Source organism: Gobius niger, assembly GCF_951799975.1.
Source record: "Gobius niger genome assembly, chromosome: 14".
Taxonomy (NCBI): Eukaryota; Metazoa; Chordata; class Actinopteri; order Gobiiformes; family Gobiidae; genus Gobius; species Gobius niger.
The window spans coordinates 21,724,672-21,749,003 of record NC_136865.1 but is presented as its reverse complement, the minus strand read 5'-3'; the positions used below and the strand labels follow the sequence as shown (position 1 = coordinate 21,749,003).

The window sequence follows — 24,332 nt, the reverse complement described above, 5'->3', positions numbered from 1 at the left end:
AGATCAGACCCAGACGTACGTGTAGGGAAATTATAATTGACCAGGGTTTACGGATGGCTAAGGCCAGGCTAATTCAACAGCATAAGGGCTGAATAAAGCAGGTTCCAGACGGCGAGATGGGGTTTCAATTTGAACTATGTATCTACTTTAGGGGTTCCCAAAGTCCCTCAGTCCAATATCTGGTGGCCCTCAGGTTCTTGTTGAATGGGACACAGTGCCATAGATGGTACTTTTTCCTATAAGTTTCCTGACTGCACAATTATAACTTTGAAAAGTAACATTTTACTGTGGGGAAAGAGCAGCTTCAAAGGTTCCAAGCCTGAATGAAGATGTGGGGCACAAGTTAAAACTCTGCTAAACACACTCACTGCACTGAGCACCGATCTCAGGCCCTCGAAAATGTACTACAATATAGGGCTCTCAATTAAACATGTTTGGACACCCCTGAGCTACTATTAATCTATGCAAAGGAACTACCAACAATTAACGAGGACACAAAAACATCTAAAAAGCAGTCATTTCAAATTTCATCAAAATGTAATAGTGTTTGATCATGGATATATTTGTTAACATGTTTATGTAACTGAAAGAGAAAGATGCAATAATGGAGCTATAACACCCAGCACACAGGCAAAAGAAGTACAAAAAAAAAGATTGCATACTACGTTAATACACATATTAAGTCCTTGTATAGTGAAATATAGTAACAATATTTTCTAAAACATTCTAGTCTAGCCAACTATACATTCTAGTCTAGCCAATGTATAGTTGGCTAGACTAGAATGTTTAGTCATTATTGCATCTCTCTCTTTCAGTTACATAAACATGTATATTGTACTTCCTATACTATTACTATTGAACTATATCTGCTGTAATTGTTTGTGTAATGTAGGAACCACGGCAAGGGCAAGACACATTTCCTATTGGGACAATAAAGTTTAACCTAACCTATCATTGAAAGATCCAAGTAAACTCTTTGGTATCCCTTGCCCTTAAAGGAGAATTTATTTGCAAATTGCTTTTCACAGACAGGCCATAAAGTGCTTCGCAATTGCTCAATATTCATTCAGTACAAACTTGATGGTGGCAGCTTCATGTGTAACTCACACATTCGTACAAAGGCAAGGAGAGTGAAGTGTCGGAAGGATGGATCCGTGGATGAATGCTTGAATCATTGAGCCACTTTCCCATCTTGGCACTGACCAAGCCTGACCTTGTTCAGCCTCCGTAATCAAACGAGATTGGGGATTGTCACGGGGCATAAGATAAATAGACTTATGAGCACTCACCCGTCGTGGTTGTAGGAGGCCAGCACCACACTGGGGCTGGAGTAGGCGTTGCTGGTGACCCATGTGCAGTGAACAGCGAACATCATGAGCAGCATCAGCATCAGCATCGTCACTATGGACTTCACGTTGGGACCCAGACCCTCCTCCGACTTCTCCTGCTCAGACACGTGTTTGCGCACCTTCCCGGCCTGCAGGGGGCGACACAACACATTAAGAACCGCACGCCTGCTCTCTATACAAGGATGAATTATTAAGGGGGATTAATTATTGAAACGGGTAATTGAACAAAAATGTTTTAGTTTTTGAAGATGATGAAGCGACTTGGAGACCGAAATATGAAGCCAATCTAAAAGCTCTATTATAACACAATAATATTTATCAAGTATAAAAACGCAACAGAACTCATAGTTGAGTGCAAACTTAATGATTTAATGGTACAACAACTATTAGGTTTTTTGCTTCTACTGCTGCTACTGAAGGCAAGATTATTTGTAGCAAGCAGTTTGTATATTAAATAATTTAATAGTAAGCCGCTTAAGAATTATATTTTCAAGGCAATAAGGTTACATAATCATTACACAATTAAATTACAAGGGAAGATTAGAAATAAAATACTTTCATTTGTCATATATAAAGCTAAAAACAGTTTTCAGTGTGTGAACATTGTCGGAATTTGTGCCTGTCTCGCATCTTCAGGAACATTTTTCTGATTTTAGCAGCATAAAATTAAAACGCAGCTTCTCCATGAACCAGCAAGATGTCATTTTAAAGTCTATTCACTGAGAAACAGGAAGCCAGTGCAGAGACCCGAGCACTGGACTAATATCAGCAAAATGCATCAGAATGAAATACGACCATATTATGACCATATTAGTCCAGTTCTCCGGTCTCTGCACTGCTTCCTGTCGCTGAGAGAATAGAATTTAAAACAGCTCTGCTTGTCAACAAGTCTTTTCATCTCTGACATGTTAGAGCCATATGAACCACCTCGGGCCCTGAGAACTTCAGGGAGGGGTCTCCTGGTGGTTCCCAGAGTCTGGACTAAACACGGTAAGGCCGTGTTTTAGTTTCATGCAGCTAAAATCTGGAACAGTCTTCATGAGGATGTGAGACAGGCCTCAACTCTGACAATGTTCAAATCCAGGCTGAACACAGTTATTTTTACCCGTGCCTTTTACTGTATGATTTCTTCTTATTATTCTTGCAATTTTATGTAACCGTGACGTACTTTGAATTGCCTAGTGTATGAATTGTGCTCTACAAATAAACTTGCCTTGCCTTTCTTGTACTTTTCCTTCTGAAAATCTTTTACTTTTTTTACTTTACTTTTCCAACGATTCCTGACAACTTTACACAGTGCGTGAAATATGTTATATCTTGATCTATTTGATTATATATTTAGTTTCTATCTTATAGTAGGAGTAATAAATAAATGAATAAATAAAGTCTGCAGCATCTTTCAAAATCTGACTGCAATTTCTAACCTGGAGTAGAGACTTATTAAAGCAATGAGGTCCCTAAAGACGAGACCGTCTGTGCGGGACATGAATCTTCAGCAGCACCTGCAGTTTATGACTGAACAGCTGGGACCAGACAAGCAGCAGAGGCGCATGAGAGACTATATTTTTCCACTTGAAATGTCAGCAAACACAAGGAATTTCAACAAAAACTCACAAAAAAACGATAAGGCCTGTAGATGCACCAAAAACTTATATAATGTAATGTTTTTAGCAGTGACACAATTGTAATTGTAAAAGTGTCAATGAAAAAGGACACTGGACAAGAACCCACTGAATATTAGACACATTCTGTACTTGCATGTTCATTGTGTTTGCCAAGTTGAACAGAGAGATTGAACTGTACCAAATAGATAAGCCACAATGAAAGGCTCGAGCAGCTTAAACCAGCCTGTGACTGTTGCATCTCAACAAATACTGGATGACATAATACGTGCATACAATGAAAACTGGTGCTAATAAGTCTAAAAGTAAAAAGTAATTTTAAAGAGTAATCTTTGAGCCGGGAAGGGAAGCAGGGAAGGGCCTGGCAGGACTTGGATGGGAGACCGTTTGGTAACACCAGGAAGCCTGGCGAATATAGTGAGTGAGTGAGTGGGTGGTGGTGGTCGGAGGGGCCAATGGTAGAGACTGGTTGCCTCGCTTCCGTCAGTCTACCCCAGGGCAGCTATGGCTACAATAGTAGCTTGCCACGACCAAGTAGGAAGTGAATGATTAATGCAATGTAAAGCGTCTTTGAGTGTCCAAAAAAGCGCTATATAAAACCGATGCATTATTATAATTATTTTTAAGTGATCCAATGACTAGTGATCCAATAATTAAAGGTGCATTATGCAACTTTTTATGTCAGGGAAAAAGTTGATATTGGCTGTATGGGTGGCCAGCATGGGGCCTGTACTTTCCGGCACAGTGGTTTCTAGGACACTCCAGGATCGAATGATCCTCAGAAAACCAACAAAACAAATGATCCTGGAGTGTTTTTGAAACCACCATGATCGAAAGTAAAGATGCCATGTTGACTAATAACACAGCTGCTGAGTCGCTTTTCATATAAAAAGTTGCATAATGCACCTTCAACAATCGCTTGTTTTTAATACATAAGAAAATGGCTAAAAACATGTACATGTTTTATCTATACTTTGAGTCAACTATAATAGCATGTATTCTCAAACAGCAGAGGGCAGTGTTGCAGGAGGAGCCTCATCACCACAGCAACCAAAAATGCCCGAGTATTATTTTATATATAATAAATACCTTTTCTTCAGTATTTCACAATGAACAGTCGTGCTAATGCTAATGGCTAGCTAGCGCTAGCTACAACTGCCGTTTTTTCACTTCTGCTGAACAATCTGCTGTGAGAAAATATCCATATGGGCCCGATTTAGACTCGACTTTATTTATGTGTGGCAAATGAGTTCATATTCCACCAGAAAATGGCTATAGAGAGTGGAAAATTGTGCTTCCCAAAAGATTATATTTTCCTCCTTGGCGAAACCACGCCCCCTTTTATGAAGCGATGCCGTCTGTATCTATCGAGAGCAACATCATTCACACGAAAAGCCCTGCTCTTTCTCCACCTTTTGTTATTGTTTTCAGCTAACTAAGTCTATCTACATTGTTTGCAAACTCTACAACCATTTTGATTAATCTTTTCATCTAGGTTGGTATTGTTCTAGCGCTGCTTTTGTTTTATACAGGCAAGGAGAATTGGTTATCAAATCCTTCACTTGCAAAATGGCTAGACATTTTAATTAACCTCCCATTGATAAGAACTTGCTTTTAATAGCGTTTAGTGACTTCATTGTAACAGGCTGATTTGGCAGAAGGCGCCCTGTAAAAGACAAAGCCACAGTTTTGGTCGTGAAAGGGAAGATGAGGCTAAAATTACAGCGGGAGCTTCAGACGGTTCGAGATAATTCAGTTTGTTTTGGAGTGTGGAAAATCTGAGGAGAGACGCCGGTGACAATGAGTCATCAGCGCCGAGCGAAAAGACCAACCGTGAACTTCCACACGTCGTTAAACAGACTTCATTTCATCACAGTGCCGTTACTACTATTTATGGAGCACTTCAGGCTTATAAAAGGACAGATTGCTATTAAGATTGTTTTATATTAAAAGACGGACCAATACACCAGCGAAATCCATATCAAGATTAATTTTTGTTTTGAGTTACTGGAGCGTGTCCATTTTACTTACACATTCACGCTTCTTTGTTCTTATCTGCTGCTTGCCTTTCTCTGCGGGTACACATAAGACAGCACCAAAACAGACTTTCTACATTAGGGATGCAAATAATGTAATACCATCAAAATGCAGAATAAATAATAAAGAGGTTTTTGATTGATTTCAAGCGCGTTCCACCACGGCAAATGTTTTTTAAAAAGTAGTCAGGACTGGAGTTGTTTGAGTTGAAGATGCCTGTTCAGTTCTGACTCTCCCCTGATTAGAAAACTGGATTTAAATTATTTTGAAAACTTTTGCTACAATGACATTATCTAGGTCTAATTTCTATTCCATGACTGCATTTATGGTTAATAAAAGAGTCCAGACCAGAGTAGGCCTTGTAAAAATTTGTAGAGCAATGACTTTTTATTAGTCTTTGATGAGTAATGGCTGAAGAAGCTGAGGACAAGGGACTTCATGTTTTGATAAATTCATTTGTTGATTTTCCAGTATCTAGAAATCTCCCCATATAAACAGAGACTGACAAAACTTTAAAGCAAGAAAAAAATCACTAATCACTCCCACTGCAATTTGTAAATTCGTATATGGTCTGTTTCTGTGAAATTGTTATATTCTACCTTACTGTAAAGCAGTGGTTCTCAACCTTTTGGAGCCGCGACCCCCATTGTAACAGTTAAAGGGGTGTGTGACCCCCGCTCGGGTCACACCGTGAGAAATAGAGACATTGACCTACATAATTCTTCAAAAACAAAGAAAAAAAAAAACAATGGCTAAAATGAAATTCATCAAACTACGAACAAATAATGGCACTCATGCTACAATAAAATATCAGATTACATGCTAATGAAAATATGGCTATTTTATCTAAATGATCTGGTGACCCCTCCAAATTTGTCTTGACCCCCAGGTTGAGAACCACTGCTCTAAAGTAACATGTGCAATACCCCCTTTGCAGAATACATGCAATAATCCCTGTATTTAAATCACTTATATGTGTCACTTTATCGACCACTTGCACTATGATGTAAACCTGCACTGCTAATACATTTAACATTTTTGTTTATAGTCTGTTAACTTAATCATTTACTGTTTATACTTTTGTCCCCACAAAGTCCTTGATAGTCATTGTACATAAGATACCACTATTTTACTATTTGATCGTTTTTTTTTTTAAATTTTCTCACATTTTCTGCCTATTTGCACACCCTGAGTGTTTCTAAGAGCTGTATGTAACAAATTTCTCCATTGTGAGATCAATAAAGGCTATCTTATCTTATCTCATCTTATCTTAGATTTAAACGTTTTGCTTTCTTCTTATGTTATTATTCCTTGTATGTAAGATATCTTTATCTATATTTCTTTCTTTATTCTATGATTGCACATTACCTTTGTTTTTTGATTGCATATCTTTTCTAACCAAAAGTCAAAAGTTGATCTACGTTCCTAAACCTCATCTTTGTCCATGAGACCTGGGTCATGTCCGAAAGGATAAGATTGCGGATACAAGCGGTCGAAATGAGATTCCTTCGTTGCTTAGTGATAGAGCGAGGACTGATGACTGATCTACAGGAGGTTTCCCCGGCATGTCCCATTGGGAGGAGGCCCCGGGGAAGACCCAGGCGACACTGGAGGGACCATGTCTCTGAGCTGGCCTGGAAGCCTCGGATGCCCCAGAAGAGCTGGAGGAAGTGTGGGCGGATAGGGAGGTCTGGGCATAGATGGATCTTGACCATCTGCACTACCAAAGAGCTGCTGTAACGAGTAATTTTCTCCACTATGAGATTAACCTCTTAACCACCGCCTTAACCGATTATTTTCTCCAGTACAGCTTTACCCAAATCCATAATGTCACAGCCTATAGGCCAGAGCAACGCCTCATTTGAAAGCTAAGACCTACAAAACTCATCAGAATGGATCTTTTTCCTTGCATTGTCATCATTTTTGGAAATTTTTTGTTGGGTTTTCATCACATTTTTGTCACATTGTCATAACGTTTTCATCACTTTTCTGTGCTCTTTTATGACTTTTTTGTTGTGTTTTTGTCACTTTTTCCATCACTTTTCAATACGTTTTTGTCATTCGTGTTGCATCTTCATCCTCGTTTTTGTTGCTATTTTTGATGCTTTTATCAAGAAGCTTTTAGATTTGAGTAAAGCCAAACTGGATACAAAACTGGACAAGATCGCAAATACAAGCGGCCAAAATGAGTTTCCTTCACAGGGTGGCTGGGCGCACCCTTTGAGATCGGGTGAGGAGCTCAGTTACCCGGGAGGAGCTCGGAGTAGAGTTGCTGCTCCTTCATGTCGAAAGGAGCCAGCTGAGGTGGCTAGGGCATCTGTTCCGGATGCCTCCTGGTCGTCTCCCGTGGGAGGTGTTCCAGGCATGTCCTAGTGGGACAAGGCCTCGTGGAGACTATGTCTCCGAGCTGGCCTGGTGTCGCCTCGGGGTCCCCCCAGAATAGCTGGAGGAGGTGTGCGTGGATCAGCATCTCTGCTGAGACTGCTGCCTCCGCGACCCGGCCCCGGATAAAGCAGAAGAAAATGGATGGATGGTTGGATGTGTGGATAAAATGTGCATGGTTCAGGTGGGGGTAAAGAGGTTAAAAAAGTCTTAGATTAGATAAGAAACCAAATAAACGCTGGGTCTGTCCAGTTTGCAGATGGTGAAAATGGGGATTTCAGAGAGAATACACCATATTCCACAACACAACTTCTAATTAGAATTTGTAATATTTCCCTGCTCCTCTGGTTTTCAAACCCCTCTTACTACGCGTAAACTGACCTTATCATAAAGGTTCCCGGAGTTTCTCTTGTCGTCCTCGTCGCTGCTGTCCTCTGCTGGAGGTTTCTCTCGCCGCGTGTCGTCCCCCATGTAGTGTTCGAACACGCTGGAGAAGGCCACAGCCGAGAGCATGCACACCACCGGAGTCAGCGTCAGCATCAGGCGCACCATCACCCCCGCGAAGTACACCGCGCTGATCGCATACAAGGCCACTGGGACACATCACGCCAGACAGAAGGAGAGGTTAGTTCTAGGTATCGGAGCAGATACTGGAAAAATACGATATAGGGTATTGACAACAAATATCCAATAGAGTTATTGTTCACATTAAAACACTGGGACACCACAGTGAGTTAGATGTATTTACCAGCAGTAACTCAGCAGCTAACGGAGTGGTTCCATGACTTTTTTCTCCACTTTTTATACTGTTTGTAGCTAATGTTAGTCAATGGAAATGTATGCTAACAGCTGCAAAGGTGGCAGTTTTGGCTCTCAACGCCTTAAAAACACAACTTTTACCACCTAAATCTAAGTGAATATGGACATGCTGTGTCACATTTGAAAGCTAAGAACAAGGAGAATTCAATCGATGAGTTAGGTTCAACCTCACAAATACATATTCAATTGCCAGTCAAAATGCTGCGGTTAGCATCAGCATGCTAAAGCTAGCGGGAGCACGCTGATGCTAACGGAAACTGATCAAGGCTGGGAAACAAACTATAATAGAAATACCTAAAGTAGCCTAATAAAATAAAGAAGAAAGAAGAAGAAGAAATCTGATCCCACATATTATCAGATCACTTCATGTGAATTGTTTATATTAATGTGACCTAAAGCCCATCATACCAAAGGATATTTATCGTAGAAAAGTCCAGTGATCCTTGTCAAATGTGAGTTTATCAATAGATATAATTGATAATTAACCCGTGATATCATGACAATAAAATATAACTTTATTGATCTTAAAAAGGAGGAAAGAGTCAATTAAGTTTTTTTACTCAGAGAAAGCCACTTTCAAGAAAGTCTCTTGGTTTCGGGTAAATATCAGATATCGGCAGATACTTAAACCCCAGTATCGGTATCAGTAGCAAAATAGCTTGATCGGTGCATCTCTAGTTAGTTCTACATTATAAACGTTCAACAACAGTCGTAGATTGGGGGCTGCATGGTTTTGGAAACAATAAAGATCCAATGAAGAAAGTGGATTTTATAGTTTTTACATTATTATTTTAGGTCTTGTGTTTTAGATGTATTTTCCTGTAGTCGCCCGGCAGCTAATGGACTTGTTCTTTTCTCTGCATTTTTGATTGTTTTTAGCTGATGTAAGTCTACGGAGCATGTTTGCAAGTGCCTCCCTAACACGGCACATTTCTATGGTAATGTTCATTCTTATCCCAGACTCTGTTGCGGTGATGAAAAGTACAGACAGATTCCCTTTTAGCAGCGAAAGTCTCCCGTTAACCTTATCCAGTTCACATCAGGACAAAAGCCAAGAAAAAGAACGGGAGGAAAAGCAGTTGTTTAAACAAAGCGTAATGAGTTCACGCACTCGCCAGAAAAATAAAACGGACCCTTCCACCTCTGCAACGTACTGACCCGGTACGTCTAATCAATAGCAGTAATTGTCTTATTAAGCTAGAAATGCTCTCAAGTTCGTCTGCCCTTGATTTGAACGGTCTACGTACACTTTAGTCTGAAGAGTTTCCCATCGTGCTAAGCCTTTTTCAGGTGAGCTGGGGGATGAAAAAAGAATTTGAATCTTCTTGAACAAAAACAAAAGTAGCGCTGCATTTGTTGGTAGTAGGACCTCAGTGGTTTGTCCTTCACGCTGAACTTGGACAGGAAAATGCGGAAAGTAAACTATGATTTTGAAAAGCAAAGGGGATTTTGAAAGTAAACATAATTTCCTTTTATGTTTGTGTGTTGGAGAAGAAGCTATCTAGGAATATAAATGTATGCAAAACATCTTAGGATAATATGCAAACTTCTCACTTCTGTTCCTCCACGCAACACCCACATTTCCTGATCAAAACATACACTGGACTAACTAGGAGCGGAAAAATACCAAGCAGAAACACATTAGTCTGCCTTTACCTCAGCTTTACCTCTAAATCTTTTCTAAATAACTCTTAATGATCATGGCATGGATACTTTCCAGAGAATATTTATGTTTTAATTTTCTTAGTTCATTGGATTATGTTTCTATGTACTTATTAGAAGCACAGTCCTAAATGAGACACTTTTGAAGCTCCAGATATTGAGCCACTGATAGGATAGGATATGAGAGGATTTTGTATTAATGTCACACAGAGCTTGTTTGAACTAAACTCTAGCAAAACTCAGTTCAGCGAGACACTGACATTGCAGGAAATTGTCAAAAGCATTTAGAATGGGCCCCATAATGTAAACCCCGTAACCTTATGTCTGGCTACTTGAACCAAAGCAGTTACATCTCCATAAAGGTGGTTTAATAAATGCCTGTATTCTGTAGTGTGACATTAAACATACTTAATCTATGTGTAGTGAGGTGGGGTAGGTGTCCCTGCGTTAAGCCAATAGCACGTAGGGGGCGCGCTATAAAAGGGGCCTCTTCCCCATCACCTGCCCTCTCACCTCTCTGACGTCACACCTGCTGCGGGGCTTCGCTAGCGGCTAGTCTGGGGTTGCTTGGTTGTGCGTCGTGTCGGGAGCGTCAAGCCGGCGACGTAGGCTTAAGGCCATCAACTTTGTATGCAACTTCCATGCCTTGATGGTAAGCGTGTTCTTCGCAGTTTGTGTCTTGTCATGCGGGTGCATGGTCTAAGTTCCTACTGTTCACATAGCGCTGCTGATGCCGGTCCGAGTGGTGCCGTATAGCTGGACGTGGTCCGGGGTCTGCGGGCTCGTAGGGTGTCTCGCTTCGCTTTCGCTACCTGGTAGGATCTTTGTTTTGTTTCTGACACCTGTAAAATGTATTGTCCTGTACTTATGTTAAATGTGATTGCAGGGTCTTGGCAGCACCATCATGCCTCCCCTGCCTGTATGTCTGTCCACTTGCTCTCCTCTGAACGTCCTGGATTCAGCTTTTAAAGAACGAAACAACAACATGAACTTTTTAAGAAACCAAACTTAATTGGTGTAATAAAACAAACAGTCTTTTGTAAATCATTTGCCTCTGCCCGGTCCTTTTTAACGAACTTGTGTGCCTTATATGGAGGACCGTGGCTGCCAAACAATTGCATTGTGTGTGTGTTTTTTAAACAAATAAGTAAATTATCCTTTGCTCTGTGTCGCTGAACAGCCTCCATTTTGGAGTGGTGAACGGTTGCATGTTGGACCTCAAGCATATCTAGTTGGGGACTGCTGTGCTATGTTACTACCCCTTACAACAACTAGTAGCTAGCCAAACAAGTCGGAGACTCGAGATAGAAATGGATTCGCTTTGGAGTGAAATTTCTAATGAGCTGAGAAGACTGGCGGACAGGCATACGAGAAACTGTAGCGTTGACTATATTATTTTCCGCTTGGATCAGTTACGTAAAGTCCCGTCGCCAGACGTCAGTCTTCAGGGGGGCATATGAAATCCACGCAGGGGCACATTTAGTATTAGGCTACTATAAAGTACATATTTTTCGGTATTCGCGTAGCCCTGGCGCACACTGATCATTACATTAAACATAATCAACAGCAAATATGACCAGACCAACTACAGCCTGTAACATCAGTCCTCGTGGCGGAAACGTCAGTAGGCCTACATGCGTTTCTCCGAGCTGAGCCTCCTCATCAACACATCCTTCTACTCAAACTTGAACTTATGAGTGAGGTCCTTTTCAAAAGCAGCTGAATGAGCTGGGCCGATGCAACGAAAACACGTTTCTGAGCGTGGAAAACGACCGGACTCTGGGGCTGTAGAACGAGCGCCTGCACCCCCACACTCCCCCCCACACACACACCCCCACACTCGCGCCACCGTTTGTACCATGAATATGGCTCGGTCAGTGCTGTGGCCGCGTCCACTTTTCAGTCTCTCTCAGCCTTCACTGAAAGCTCCAGTGTCTGAGTGTAAAACGCACACTTCGAACGCGGGGACTTTTCGGCGGACTTCAGCGCTTTGTAGTAAAACACACACGAGCACCTGTCACTGCCTTTGCCTCTCACGAGCATCGTGGGCTCTCAGGGCGGAGGATGATCGTTGATGCCCCTCTATCATATCACCTATATTTTATTTTGTGCCCAGACAACACGGGAGCCGTGCGCAATTGCACACGAGCGCAGCTTGGAAGGAACCGTGCCAGAGAAAGAGAGAGAGGGATGAAATGCCGCCTCCGTGCTAGAGGAGGAAATAGTTAGGCTACTTGTTGTGGAGTTTGGGCTGGTCTATAATCGGGCAGAAAGCGCGAAAGTAACACTGTGCAAATGAGTGATCTTTGCCCAATTTGTAGTGGTTTGTAGTGGGCACACGCATCTTGACAGCATGGCGCTTCTCAGCGCACGCCTGTAATGTACATGTACGGACTTTGCGCGAGAGAGCTCGTCGCGTGCGGTGTATTAAACCGATTGAAAGCGCAAAGTAACACTTCGCACATGAGTGATACGTATCTTGGCCCGGTTTGTCGTGGTTATCCGGCCATCCTGCATGTTTTCTAGCGGTTATACCCGTCGCTATGGGCTGCCATACGGGGCCATGCCCGCCCCCCCCCGACACAGATGTGGTGTAGTAGACTACGTGATACGCAGACATACGCCGTATAACCACGAGAAGGCCTGCAGAACTGCTGTATAACCACTACAAATTGGGCAAAGATCACTCATTTGCACAGTGTTACTTTCGCGCTTTCTGCCCGATTAGACCAGCCCAAACTCCACAACAAGTAACCTAACTATTTCCTCCTCACGGAGAGAGAGGACCGGCGGCATTTAATCCCTCTCTCTCTTTCTCTGGCACGGTTCCCTCCACGGGAGCCGTGCGCAATTGCGCACGGCTCCCGTGTTGTCTGGGCACAAAATAAAATATAGCTGATATGATAGAGGGGTATCAACGATCATCCTCCGCCCTGAGAGTCCACGATGCTCGTGAGAGACTTTTGGCAAAGGCAGTGACAGGTGCTCCTGTGTATTTTACTACAAAGCGCTGAAGTCCGCCTCGCTCATAAGTTCAAGTCTGAGTAAAAGGATGTGTTGATGAGGAGGCTCAGCTCGGAGAAACGCATGTAGCCTAGGCCTACTGACGTTTCCGCCACGAGGACTGATGTTACAGCTGTAGTTGGTCTGGTCATATTTGCTGTTGATTATGTTTAATGTAATGATCAGTGTGCGCCAGGGCTACGCGAATACCGAAAAATATGTTCTTTATAGTAATACTAATGCCACCTTAAGACTGACGTCTGGCGACGGGACTTTACGTAACTGATCCAAACGGAAAATAATATAGTCAACACTACAGATTCTCCTGTCCGCCAGTCTTCTCAGCTCATTAGAACATAGCACAGCAGTCCCCAACTAGATATGCTTGAGGTCCAACATGCAACCGTTCACCACTCCAAAATGGAGGCTGTTCAGCGACACAGAGCAAAGGATAATTTACTTATTTGTTTAAAAAACACACACACAATGCAATTGCTGCATATGGAAGAATGCTTCTTTTTTTTTTCCGTTCTGACATGGCTATAGCGAGAACACAGTGATCTCAACATGGCCGTCTATGCTGGACAAGCTCTGGAGCAAGGAAAAAGATTGACCAATGAGCTTACAGCAGAGGCATCCCGACCCACCCCATGATTTGCATCTCATTAAGAGAAATACAGAAATAAATACAGAAATAAATACAGAAATAAATACAGAAATAAATAAATAAATAAATAAATACAGAAATAAATAAATAAATACAGAAATAAATAAATAAATGCATAAATAAAAAAATAAATAGAGAAATAAATAAATAAATAAATAGATAAATAAATAAATAAATAAATAGAGAAATAAATAAATATATAAATAAATAAATAAATACACAAATAAATACAGAAATAGAGAAATAAATAGAGAAAAACAGAAATAAATGTATAAATAAATACAAAAATAAATATATATGTAAATAAATAAATAAATACAGAAATAAATAAATATATAAATAAATAAATACAGAAATAAATGCACTTATTCTCATAATTGCATAGCCTGGCTAACACCAGACTAAAATCACAAGTGATATTTAGTCTGGGGACCACCAATTCATTTTCTCGTAGGAGAGGTGTGGTTTACGATCGTCCATACTCGTTTATTGGGCGATACGAAAAAAAAAAAAAAAAAAGTCTCTTGCGTCTGCACGTAGCCATGGCCAATCGTATCATCGTATGAGATGACGTATGACGTACCCGCTGTAAACTTTTGAATATAAACTATTTAGAACATGGTCTAAAGCTTGATCAAAAAATACCATCGTGTCTGCTGCTGTCACGTTGGATCCGTAAATAAACTTTTTTTTTTATTATCCGTAAATAAACTACAAGCTTCCATATATCGAATAGCGCGTCATCGTCTTGCCGTCCCTCCTCGCTCTGTGATTGGTTCCCAAATCCACCGGAGATTTCGGCCATGGTCCCCAGGCTGTTGTGCAGTTCGAAATAATTCGAGCGCACACAGCAGCCTGGCGTTAGCCAGGTTAATAATTGCACGCATTTCTTTGCAAATTTTATCTTTTTAAAATTTATTTATTTATGTATTTATTTATTTATGTATATATTTATAGTTTTGGCAGCCACGGTCCTCCATAGCCTTAGACGTGTTTTAAGGTATTCCCCAGTTATACTGGGTGGCGTTGTGGCAACATATTTATTTTTATTTATTTTATAGTAACCCCCACTCTGCTACATATGGTTTACATCAGGGCTGGGACGATACACGTTTGTCATGATCTGATTCATATCACAATACTCAGGGGCCGATCCGATGTATGTATTGCAGTACAGTAAGAAATCATGATAAGTAATATGTTTACCTGTCATGTGTCCTGTCCAAAGATACTGACTTTGGTCTTTTTGTGCGACTGAGTGCACGCGTAAAGACCAGACAGGTACGCATCAACTCGTCTAAGCTCAGGTAAGAACATATCTCAGTATGGAAAAAACGGTGGCCTGTTCCTTTAACACAAAATGTAACAAAGTGCTGTGTAACTGTTACTGGAAAACAAAGGAGTGCAGGAAAAAAATGCCTCCAGACACAAGTATTGGAAGTATTGCTACACTTGATAAAGTATCGATTCTCGGTATTGCGATCCAAATCCGATCCGATATTTTGTCCCAGCCCTAGTTCACATTCATTCCTTTGGTTTCTTGTAACACTGTCAATACTCACCAATCACTAGAGCAACAAATGTGCGTTCAATTTCAAAATTCTGTCAGTGAAATCCTCGAATCATTTTTGTTTTTAAGCTACACCCCACTTCAACGCTTCAGACATGTACCGTCAACATTGTTTGTGCCAGAATTTAATTAGAGAAATGATGCATTTTACCAAAGCCTGGAAACGCTGTGTGAGAGCTTTCAACTCATTATATAGTATTTTTTGATGATTACCAAAACTGTGACAACCAACCAGTGGATAATTGGACCAAATAAACCAAACAGCTACTTTTGCCAGCAGCACAGACTAGTGAAGTGTTTTTTTTTTTTTTTTAGAAGAGGTCCTCTCAGTACTGTTTTTATCATCTTCAAAGCACAGCAACAGCCTGGCAACAGAAGCCAAATGAGTGGCAAATCTGATTATCCCAACATTTTGAAAACGCATAATTCCTTCAATTTATAAAGTATTTCTAACCTTGATTCTCTCATAGTTTTAATATTCTTTTATAACTTACATCAATTGTTATGGCTTTGTGAATTGCATATTGTGAAAAAGGGAAATTGTGGCATGTTCCTTTCAAGGCCATCCTTTTAAGTATCGTCAAAGTCATTTCAGTTTCTTTGAGTTTGATATCACTCAACAATGTTACTGTTAAAAAAATGAGGATATTTCCTGTCTCCGTCTCTTGGCATTGACATTCAAATGCTTCAAACCTTGAAACAGAATTTCCTTTATGCTGCATAATTGCACGCAGTCACTACATTCAACATAGCTCTTCTTTTCTAAATGAATGTCTCCATAAAAAACACTCACTTCAAAGTCCAAAACCCTGCCACTCTGCAAGCTCATTCATCAATTTTACTTTATTACATTAGGAGATTCAATCATAGTTTCTGTCCAAGCTTGATTAGTTGCCGTTAGCATTAGCATGCTGTTGCTAGCCGCGGCATTTTGCACATCAATCAATAATATAATTGCGGATAGGCCTGTCATGATAATTATATTGAGTTATCGTTCAATAAATAGATAAGACAAACCGTATATTTTTGGGCTCGATATTTATTGTCTATACATTTATTAGCATTTCCCCCCTATTTTTTATTTGCAAAACTTTGATTTCTAACTGAAGCAAATTGAGTTACATTATATTTCATGTTTATTGCAGCTTGTGTGGTAGAACAAAGTTTTACTGTCATTTTTAAGTCTGAGAGTTGACAGTATCTAGTATCGTTAGAGTCAATAATATCATTTATCGCGATACTTTCCTGCCTCAATATATCGAACTTCAAATTTGTTATCGTGACAGGCCTAATTGTGAAGGTTAAAACTAACTCAGCGACTGAATTTTCCAGGTTCTCTTCAAAATGCAGCATGCCCAATGTTCACCGAGGTTTAGTGAAACTTGTATTCAACAAACTTGTAGATAACCAATTTTCATTGTGATGTTTATCAGATCTCTTGAGGCTGAGGGAGTTGTGGGAGGGAAGTTATGACTTTCAGTCCCAGAGATATCGGCTTTATTGGCACTAGATCGGCCGATAGCCGACATTGTAAAATCTCCAAATATCAGTTGACCTCTAGCCTAAACTACAGGGTTCGCACGCTTCATATCCAACCCCACAGAGAGAAGAGTTCAGATAAGGCCAAAACATGGAAGCTGTAGAGCCGCATTCTGAAATAACTATAATAAAAGTTCAAAACTTCATGATTATCATGATTTATTTCAAGGATAGCCCCGTTGAGATGAATCATCTCTTTTTCAAGGGGGTCCTGAAAATGTAAGAAAATGTTCTCTTCTTTGTGTAATAAAACCGCATTCTGTAATAATTTTCTAATGTTGCAAAAACGTATTATATAATGCGATAAAATGTGCTGCTTTATGATGACTGCTCACTAATAAAGCATTTTTTTTTAAATTATGTCAAAAACATTTACAAAGCTTTTCATCCTTTGTTACTAATTTATAAGCAGCTAAATAGTGATTACCTTTATTGTTCTGTAATTAAATAAGACTGTAATAAACATGTCCAAACCGTTTTCCTACACCTTAATCAGACTCACGGATGGTGCACATCGTCTCTTTACTCTTTTCAGATACTTATTCATGTTAAAAATGGTTAGTAAACTGTAAATGTTTTATAAAGTATGAATGAAGTACTTTACAAAGCTCTACTAACCATTAGATAGAGCTCAGTTGAGAGAGTTTATTACAAAATGCGGCTTTATTACACAATGAAGTTAAAATATAATTACATTTTGAACAGTTATTACATAATGCGGTGTTATTGTAAAATCTGACTCAACAATGCGAATGCCACAGTGTGTTTTTACACCAGCTCTGGGGGCGCAGGTCAATAGTAGTTTGAAAGATGGCAAAAACATTACGGACTGAAATAGCCTGAAGCTACATGAAAGAATAAACAAACTAAATAAAAAGCTGCAGTTATTCATTACAACGAGACCTGTGGTGTTGGTCAGGACATATTTAGCCAATTCATCAAAGTGTGGCCACAATTTAGACGGGGTTTTCACACAACTGTAAAGCTATGGTGAAGCTATATGAGCCACGTCGCCCCTGTGTCTTAAGTTTATAGGAGGACATTATAGCCTCAATAAAAGCAGTCTTAATGATTGACTAATTATTGAAATTGACTAATTAATTTTATTTCGAGTAGTAGTGCCAAGGGCAAAACATAATGATACAGAAGAATAGCTCTACAGTTAAGTGAAATAGACTACACAATAAATAATTGTTCACCGATGCTCGAAACAGAGTGGGAAGAAGTAAATCTTACTGAACCCAAACCCAATTGTAATTTCCACTCGCTTGCGATTCATCTTACAGTTTCCCAGTTTGAAAATAAAAACCTGCGAGTGTATTTTCTCACCAAAAACCCTCTCGTCGTTGATGTTCTTGATGCAGAACCAGAGTCCGGCGGGGAAGGTGCAGACCAGGATGTGCAGGTCGAAGAAGAAGGAGACCCAAGTGGTGGGCTGGTGCTCCGACACAGACGCGATGATCGGGATGTGGATTTTAGCATAACTGTCACGGGAGAGAGGGAGGGGGGTAATATATGTCAGACAAAACGTGCAGGGAGTACAGAGGCAAATTATACAATAGATACCGCTGATTAACCGCAGGATTATGAGGCACAAAGTTAATTTTCTCTCCCTCGTGGTAAAACAAACAGCGAGACAAATGAGTTTTTGTGTCCCGGTGCCACTGCAGTAAAGGAGATTTTGAGACACAAGAAGAGCTTTATATAAATGTAGGATTCAATACTTGTTTAAACCTGGTTTGGGCCTTGTTCTGTTAGTTTTGATTCTTGGTTTTGATATGGTTTAGAACAGGTTTAAACAGTATAGGTCTTAAAATGCATATGACATGTTTTTAATACTTTTAAAAATATGACTTATTTAGAAGGATTGTGGTGCATTCCAGGCAAATGGTAACTCGTATCTTTCCCACAGGTGATGAATAAAGTTGTATGTAAACAAAACGGCTATTGCTACAACAGTTAGCTCATGTGATGCTAACGTTACATGACAGTTTCATGTGACATAACGTTGTGTTGAAAGCTGTGAGAGAAAGTAACGTCGACTTCACTGATGCAGTGGTTTTGTCACAGATTTATCATTAGCGGCTCCTCCACTGGGGGCCGCCATCTTCATCTCGGATCCGAACTCGAATTGGAGTTCTCCGAGTTTAGAAGTTCCAATTACCAGTTCAAGCGGCTCCAAGGCATTTTTCCAAGTGGGACGTGGGAAATTTACCATTTACCAGTTGTCTGGAACACACCATAACATATGTTGCAAGTTCATCAGTTGCATAATTATCATTTTATCATTTTTAATGCTGACAGGAAGTGACATAGATAGAGGTAAAGCTCCAGAGCAGACTTAGTTCCCATTGACTTAAAGCTTAAAATTGTTTGCCTTCATCTATGTCACTTCCTGTCAGTGTCCATTAAGGAAGTGAAACTATAAACATCACAAAAATGGCTAAACTAAAGAAAGCTGGGTACAACCTTTAGGAAAATCTTAAATATAATTGTGTTAACTATGTTTTAGCAAAAATCGTGTCTATTGTGACATATGCGCTTAAACCTGGCTTTATACTTGGTTTAGCTCTTGCTTTGTCCTTGGTCTCACCTCAGTCCACTTCGATCAAAAGGCTGGTATTTTCCTTTGTTGGTGGTACAGTTTTTTGTGATTTTAGATTATAAAAAGGGCAAGCTGGACCGGTTCTGCTTCAGTCAGCACACTGCAGGGTGGAGCATTGATCGGCTGAAATATCAAACGCATGCTTTTGGAGGGCACTGGCAGGAGAAGGGAAGTGTGACAAATACTGGCCATGTCACCCAGCACTAATATGAACTATTATTTCTTACCAGACTATAAAAAAAACAAAAAAAACATGGACCTGTGATCTGCAGTACCAGTAAGTTCTTTTTCTAGCACCACATTTCATACATTTCTTGTAAAAAGAACGGAATTTCCTCTTCCACACAAAGAGGAAATGTGTCTCGGAAAATGCACACTACTGAATAAATAAATGACTCTCCGTTGCAGGAACAATGTTGGTGTGAAGGTGAATGGCTCTTACCCCGTGTCCCAGAGCGAATAGAAGCGACCACTCCATGGAGCAATGTAACCTACGGAGAGAAGAGATCGATAAGAGTTCGCCTTTTTCCGCTGTCCATTCAAACCTGAGCAGCGCAAGAATAATGTGGCCCAGGACCTGAGAGCGTGGCACAAAGAGCAGAGCACACACTTTGCAATGATTACTGTAGCTATGAACACCGAGCAGCCCCGTTTTCAATGCTCCCAGCTCATTATTGGAAAGCCTTAACAGCAATTTAAGCCTCAAATAATACCAGGGGGAGAAAGAAATCTATTCAATCCACACACAATTTTCATGTTTTTGATCTTTTCTATTGAGTGGCACAATGTTAAATGCAGCTCAATTCATTTCAAAGACAATCTGATACATAAGCAAATATTTATTGGTTTTGAAATGTACGCACACTTTGTTGTACAGGAAACAGAGCAACAATGAGTTTCAAGATGACCATGTGTTATGTGGCATAAACTGTAAAGATAATTTCACGATAAAGAACAAAAACATAGCGCCAAATAAATCCTGATCCAGGGCTGTTATTGAATTGTGATTGTATGTATGGGCAGCTTCCATAACCAGCATGGAGCCTTTTAACCTCTAAACCCCCACCTGCACTTTGGAATTACCCAAATCTGAAAGCTTCTCCAAAAAAAAGGATCAAAACAGTGACAAAGAAGAGAAGAAAACGAGGATGAAAAAGTATCAAAAAAGTGACCAAAAAAAAGCTTCAAAAGTGCAACAAAGAAGCCACACACAAAAAAAATCAACAAAAGCGCAACGAGAAAGTAACAAAAGAGCAACAAAAAGCAACAACAATGTGACAAAAACAAAACAATGAAAGTGTAGCAAAAAAGTGGCAAAATAGTGGCAAAAATTTGAAAAGTGTGGTGCAACTTTTATTGGTTTTATTTGGTAGGGACAGTGCGTGTTAATGAATACACCACACCGGTATAGGTCTATTGTCCCACACTCACATTCTCGTTCATCCTGGCCTATTGTACATGTTTTTAGTGGCATAGGCACCGGAGAACCCGGAGGAAACCTATGCAGACACGGGGAGAACATGCAAACTCCACACAGAAAGGCCCAGTCCATTTGGGAATTGAACCCGGGACCTTCTTGCTGTGAAGCACGAGCGCTAACCACTGTGCTACCGTGCCGCCCCAGTTACACGGGCCTATTCAACTTATTCCAGGAGGTTCCCGTGGGCGGCGCCATGAATTGTGCCCGCCCCTTTTCTCCTATCAGTTAACATGGGGCTGGAGAAGTCCAGATAAAATCAGTTCATGGGCTTCGCGCTCTACCGGAGGTGTCAATACAACGGAGGTGCGGAGACGAGGCAAAAGTGGGCGGGGCGGAAAAAGGTGAATAGGCTGTAATCTCCAGTCCAGAGGATTTTAGATTTGGGTAAAGAGAAAATACAGTCGGTTAAGGCGGGGGTGAGAGGTTCACCAACAGGTCTACAGCTAATGTGGGACGAACAGCTCACTGTTAAAGGGGCTAGTTGCACGTTGTTCATTTTTATACTCACTACTGCCACCTCAGGTCTTACGCGTAACTGCAGGTTGCATGACGGCACTTCGGACCCGAATGAACACCTTTTTGAGTAACAGTGCAGGATTTTAGAGGCAGTTGTGGTACACATTCTACACAACGAGAAAAATACTTAATTTTAACATTTTTAAACCCCGTATAGTCCCTTTAAGATTTAGGTTGAGAATTTGGAGAATATATAGACACAGAAAACTAGATTGTGTTAAATAGTGTCGGAGTGGAATTTGTTGTTTTGTTTATTTTTTTGAGCGTCTACCACACAAACCATATTAGTAACAGCCATAATTATTCTCTTTTAATATCAACATCAAATTGAAAATAAAGATCAATCTATGTGAGATAAATAAATACACTCCCATATCGCTCAGTCCTGCAATGATCTCAAATGGGCCCATTGTTTCAGTGTAATAAATGACACGCTGCTGGGCTGCAACAGCACTGATAGGCTCTAAAGATAGATGTCTGGAAAAGACTGCCCCGGGGTCAGAGGGAAGAACAAAAATGACAAGGCTTCTTTTGTGCAGCCTTTTGTTCCCCAACAGCAGCTCAATTTCCAAAGTTTTATTTGTATAAATGTAATATTTGAAGAACTGCACACTTGGAGCACACATTTCTGTTCAGGCAAATCCATTAAAACATACTGGCCAAATAACTGAAAGAGCTGAGTGACATGTTTTCTGTCAAGCCAAAGAAATGTGTCACCGCTAAAGTCAGTTTCACGGCCGTAATTTCACTGAGCAGTTTAGCCGTGTTTAGAAACATAACTGAGTCATTTAAGCTGCAAATGAGTGAAAACAAATGTCTTTTTCTGACTCAAGCTTTGATCTGGAAACGTTTCAGTTTGAACGCTGCTCCGGGGCGCAAACACAAGCGCACGGCACAGACAAAAGCAATGAATACATTTTCTATTGAGTTAAAAAGAGAACACTCATAATAAAACGATTAGCCAAAACATTGTGACCACTGGCAAGTAAATAACGGATTATTTTTGACACTGCGCACTTGTTTCTGGGTGGGATGAATTTCAAAGCAAGTGAACATTTTGTCCTCAAGGTTGCTGCGAAGGAAACCGCATAAAACACGCAAGCAAATTAATTTTATTGTGTTTAACAAAGGCCAAGGCAAGACAAATGAGTCATGGACTATCTGAAAGAAGAAACACAGGGCGCATAATGAGGGAAGGCTCATTTTCACGAGCCAGGTCAACATTACATCTTCTCATAGGGTCATTCAAATTAAAATACACAAGAAAGCACTCAAAAATATAAATTATGGCTGCACAATATTAAGTTAAAGACTGGCATTTTTAAACATTTTTTTTTTGCAAAAGCATGAACAAAAGTGCGTAACTTGTAAAAATGTGCAAACATTTCTGAGACGACCTGATATTTAAGGCCCTACACCTGATTTTATGTTTACAACACTGAAAGAGAAATCTATTAGATGTTAGTTGTGGTCCATTGTCATTCAAAACTTTTCTAATATAGAATCCCAATTCTTCACATGGATGAGTTTACAGGCACATTTCACAGCTTGCAGGGTCACTTTCACAGAAATGCAAGAAAAGTAGCCTGCGAGTTCATGAAATGGATACAAATGCTTTTTAATTAGATGTTTTTTCCCGATTGCGTCAGACCTCGGAAGCTGAGCAGGGAAGGGCCTGGTCGGTACTTGGATGGGAGACCGTTTGGTAACACCAGGAAGCCTGGGTGAATGTAGTGAGTAAGTGAGTGGGTGGGTGGTGGTTGGTCGGAGGGACCGATGGCACAGATTGGTCGCCTTGCCTCTGTCAGTCTACCCTAGTAAAGCAACTTTGAGCGTCTGGAAAAGTGCTATATAAGACTAATGCAATATATTAAAGGTCGACATAAAATGTTTCATGCAACAGAAAAAAACCTCATAAATCAGGTATAGTACCTTGACATGATTTGAAAAAAAACAACAACAACAAAAAAACGTTTTGTTCAAATTTAATGGAACAAAAGGATAAAATATCTCCTGTCACTGCTGTCAGTTCTCACCTCTTCATAAGGGAAGGCACATTGTCAAATTAATCACATTTCAACATAAAACATAAGAAAACTTACTTAGTGATAGTCTGTAAGTTTAAAGGTTTTTTACAACTTTAATAGATTGCATATAATTTGCCGCATGAGCCTGCAATTTGATGTAATGTAATGTTCAATAATTATATTTTTCTCAAGTTGCATCAAATTGAGCCACTGATCAGAATCCCCTGGTGCCATAACTTTGACCAATGGGGCGAGCCGTCCAGTGAAGCAGCCCGTCAGTCACAGGCACTGGTAAATAGAAGTGGCTTTCAGGTCCAATCAGAAGGGGGGATACAGCTTCATTTTCCCCCCTTTTCTCATTGTGACTGTAAATCCTTTAAATCCTGCAGCCTATTGGCACACCCTCACAGTGAGTGATCAGATAAAATCCTACATAAAACCTTCTGAATGTTATTGTGGCCTCAAAAACACTTTTCATTTCGGTTTACTCTTGGATCATAGATATGTTCGCTCAATAAATCACCACAATAATTCTATAAAAACTGTTACGCAAGAATTAAGACTATTGAATAATTGATCACTTCTGAAGCCCCTACCCTTGATGTATCGAACAAAATGCAGCTAAAAGCTCAGAAGAAAGACATTTTGGAGGCAGCGGTGGATGAGGCAGCTGTTTTGAAGCCTGAGCTAAAGGACGGTACTGATCCACGCGATCGATGCCTGGCTCTGAGCTTAAACCCGCTCGACTATGGAGAACTGAGGCAGACTTTATGAGATGAAAAAGTCTAACGGAGCGAAGCCGCGATGCTAAAATCCTGGCAGCGCCCCAGAACCTCCCCGCGCTCGCACAACTCAATCAGACAAATGCCAGCGCCAGACGCAAAAGTGTCGGTGTCAACGCTGCGCACTGACCAATCGCTGATGCTCGTGTAACGTGCCAATACCGACGGCGTGAAGTGTGACGGTTTGACAGCTTGGTCTCAGTACACTATGTCTGCAAGAAATCTGTGAGGGGAAAATATGAAACTATGAATCTGTTTTTGAGTTGACGAGC

At 40.4% G+C, this 24,332-nt stretch overlaps 1 protein-coding gene across 1 annotated transcript in view; it reads right to left on the bottom strand.

Moving 5' to 3' along the window:
* LOC306973855 (dolichyl-diphosphooligosaccharide--protein glycosyltransferase subunit STT3B) overlaps positions 1 to 24,332 on the bottom strand; it is a 162,987-nt gene that overhangs the window by 14,232 nt on the left and 124,423 nt on the right. Inside the window, exons 8-11 of the mRNA XM_079570917.1 lie at positions 19,698 to 19,746; positions 17,980 to 18,134; positions 7,772 to 7,983; positions 1,290 to 1,477 (exon numbers count right to left, since the gene is read on the bottom strand). Of these exons, the coding sequence (XP_079427043.1) occupies positions 1,290 to 1,477; positions 7,772 to 7,983; positions 17,980 to 18,134; positions 19,698 to 19,746 (604 nt within the window). The remainder of the gene's footprint in view (positions 1 to 1,289; positions 1,478 to 7,771; positions 7,984 to 17,979; positions 18,135 to 19,697; positions 19,747 to 24,332) is intronic.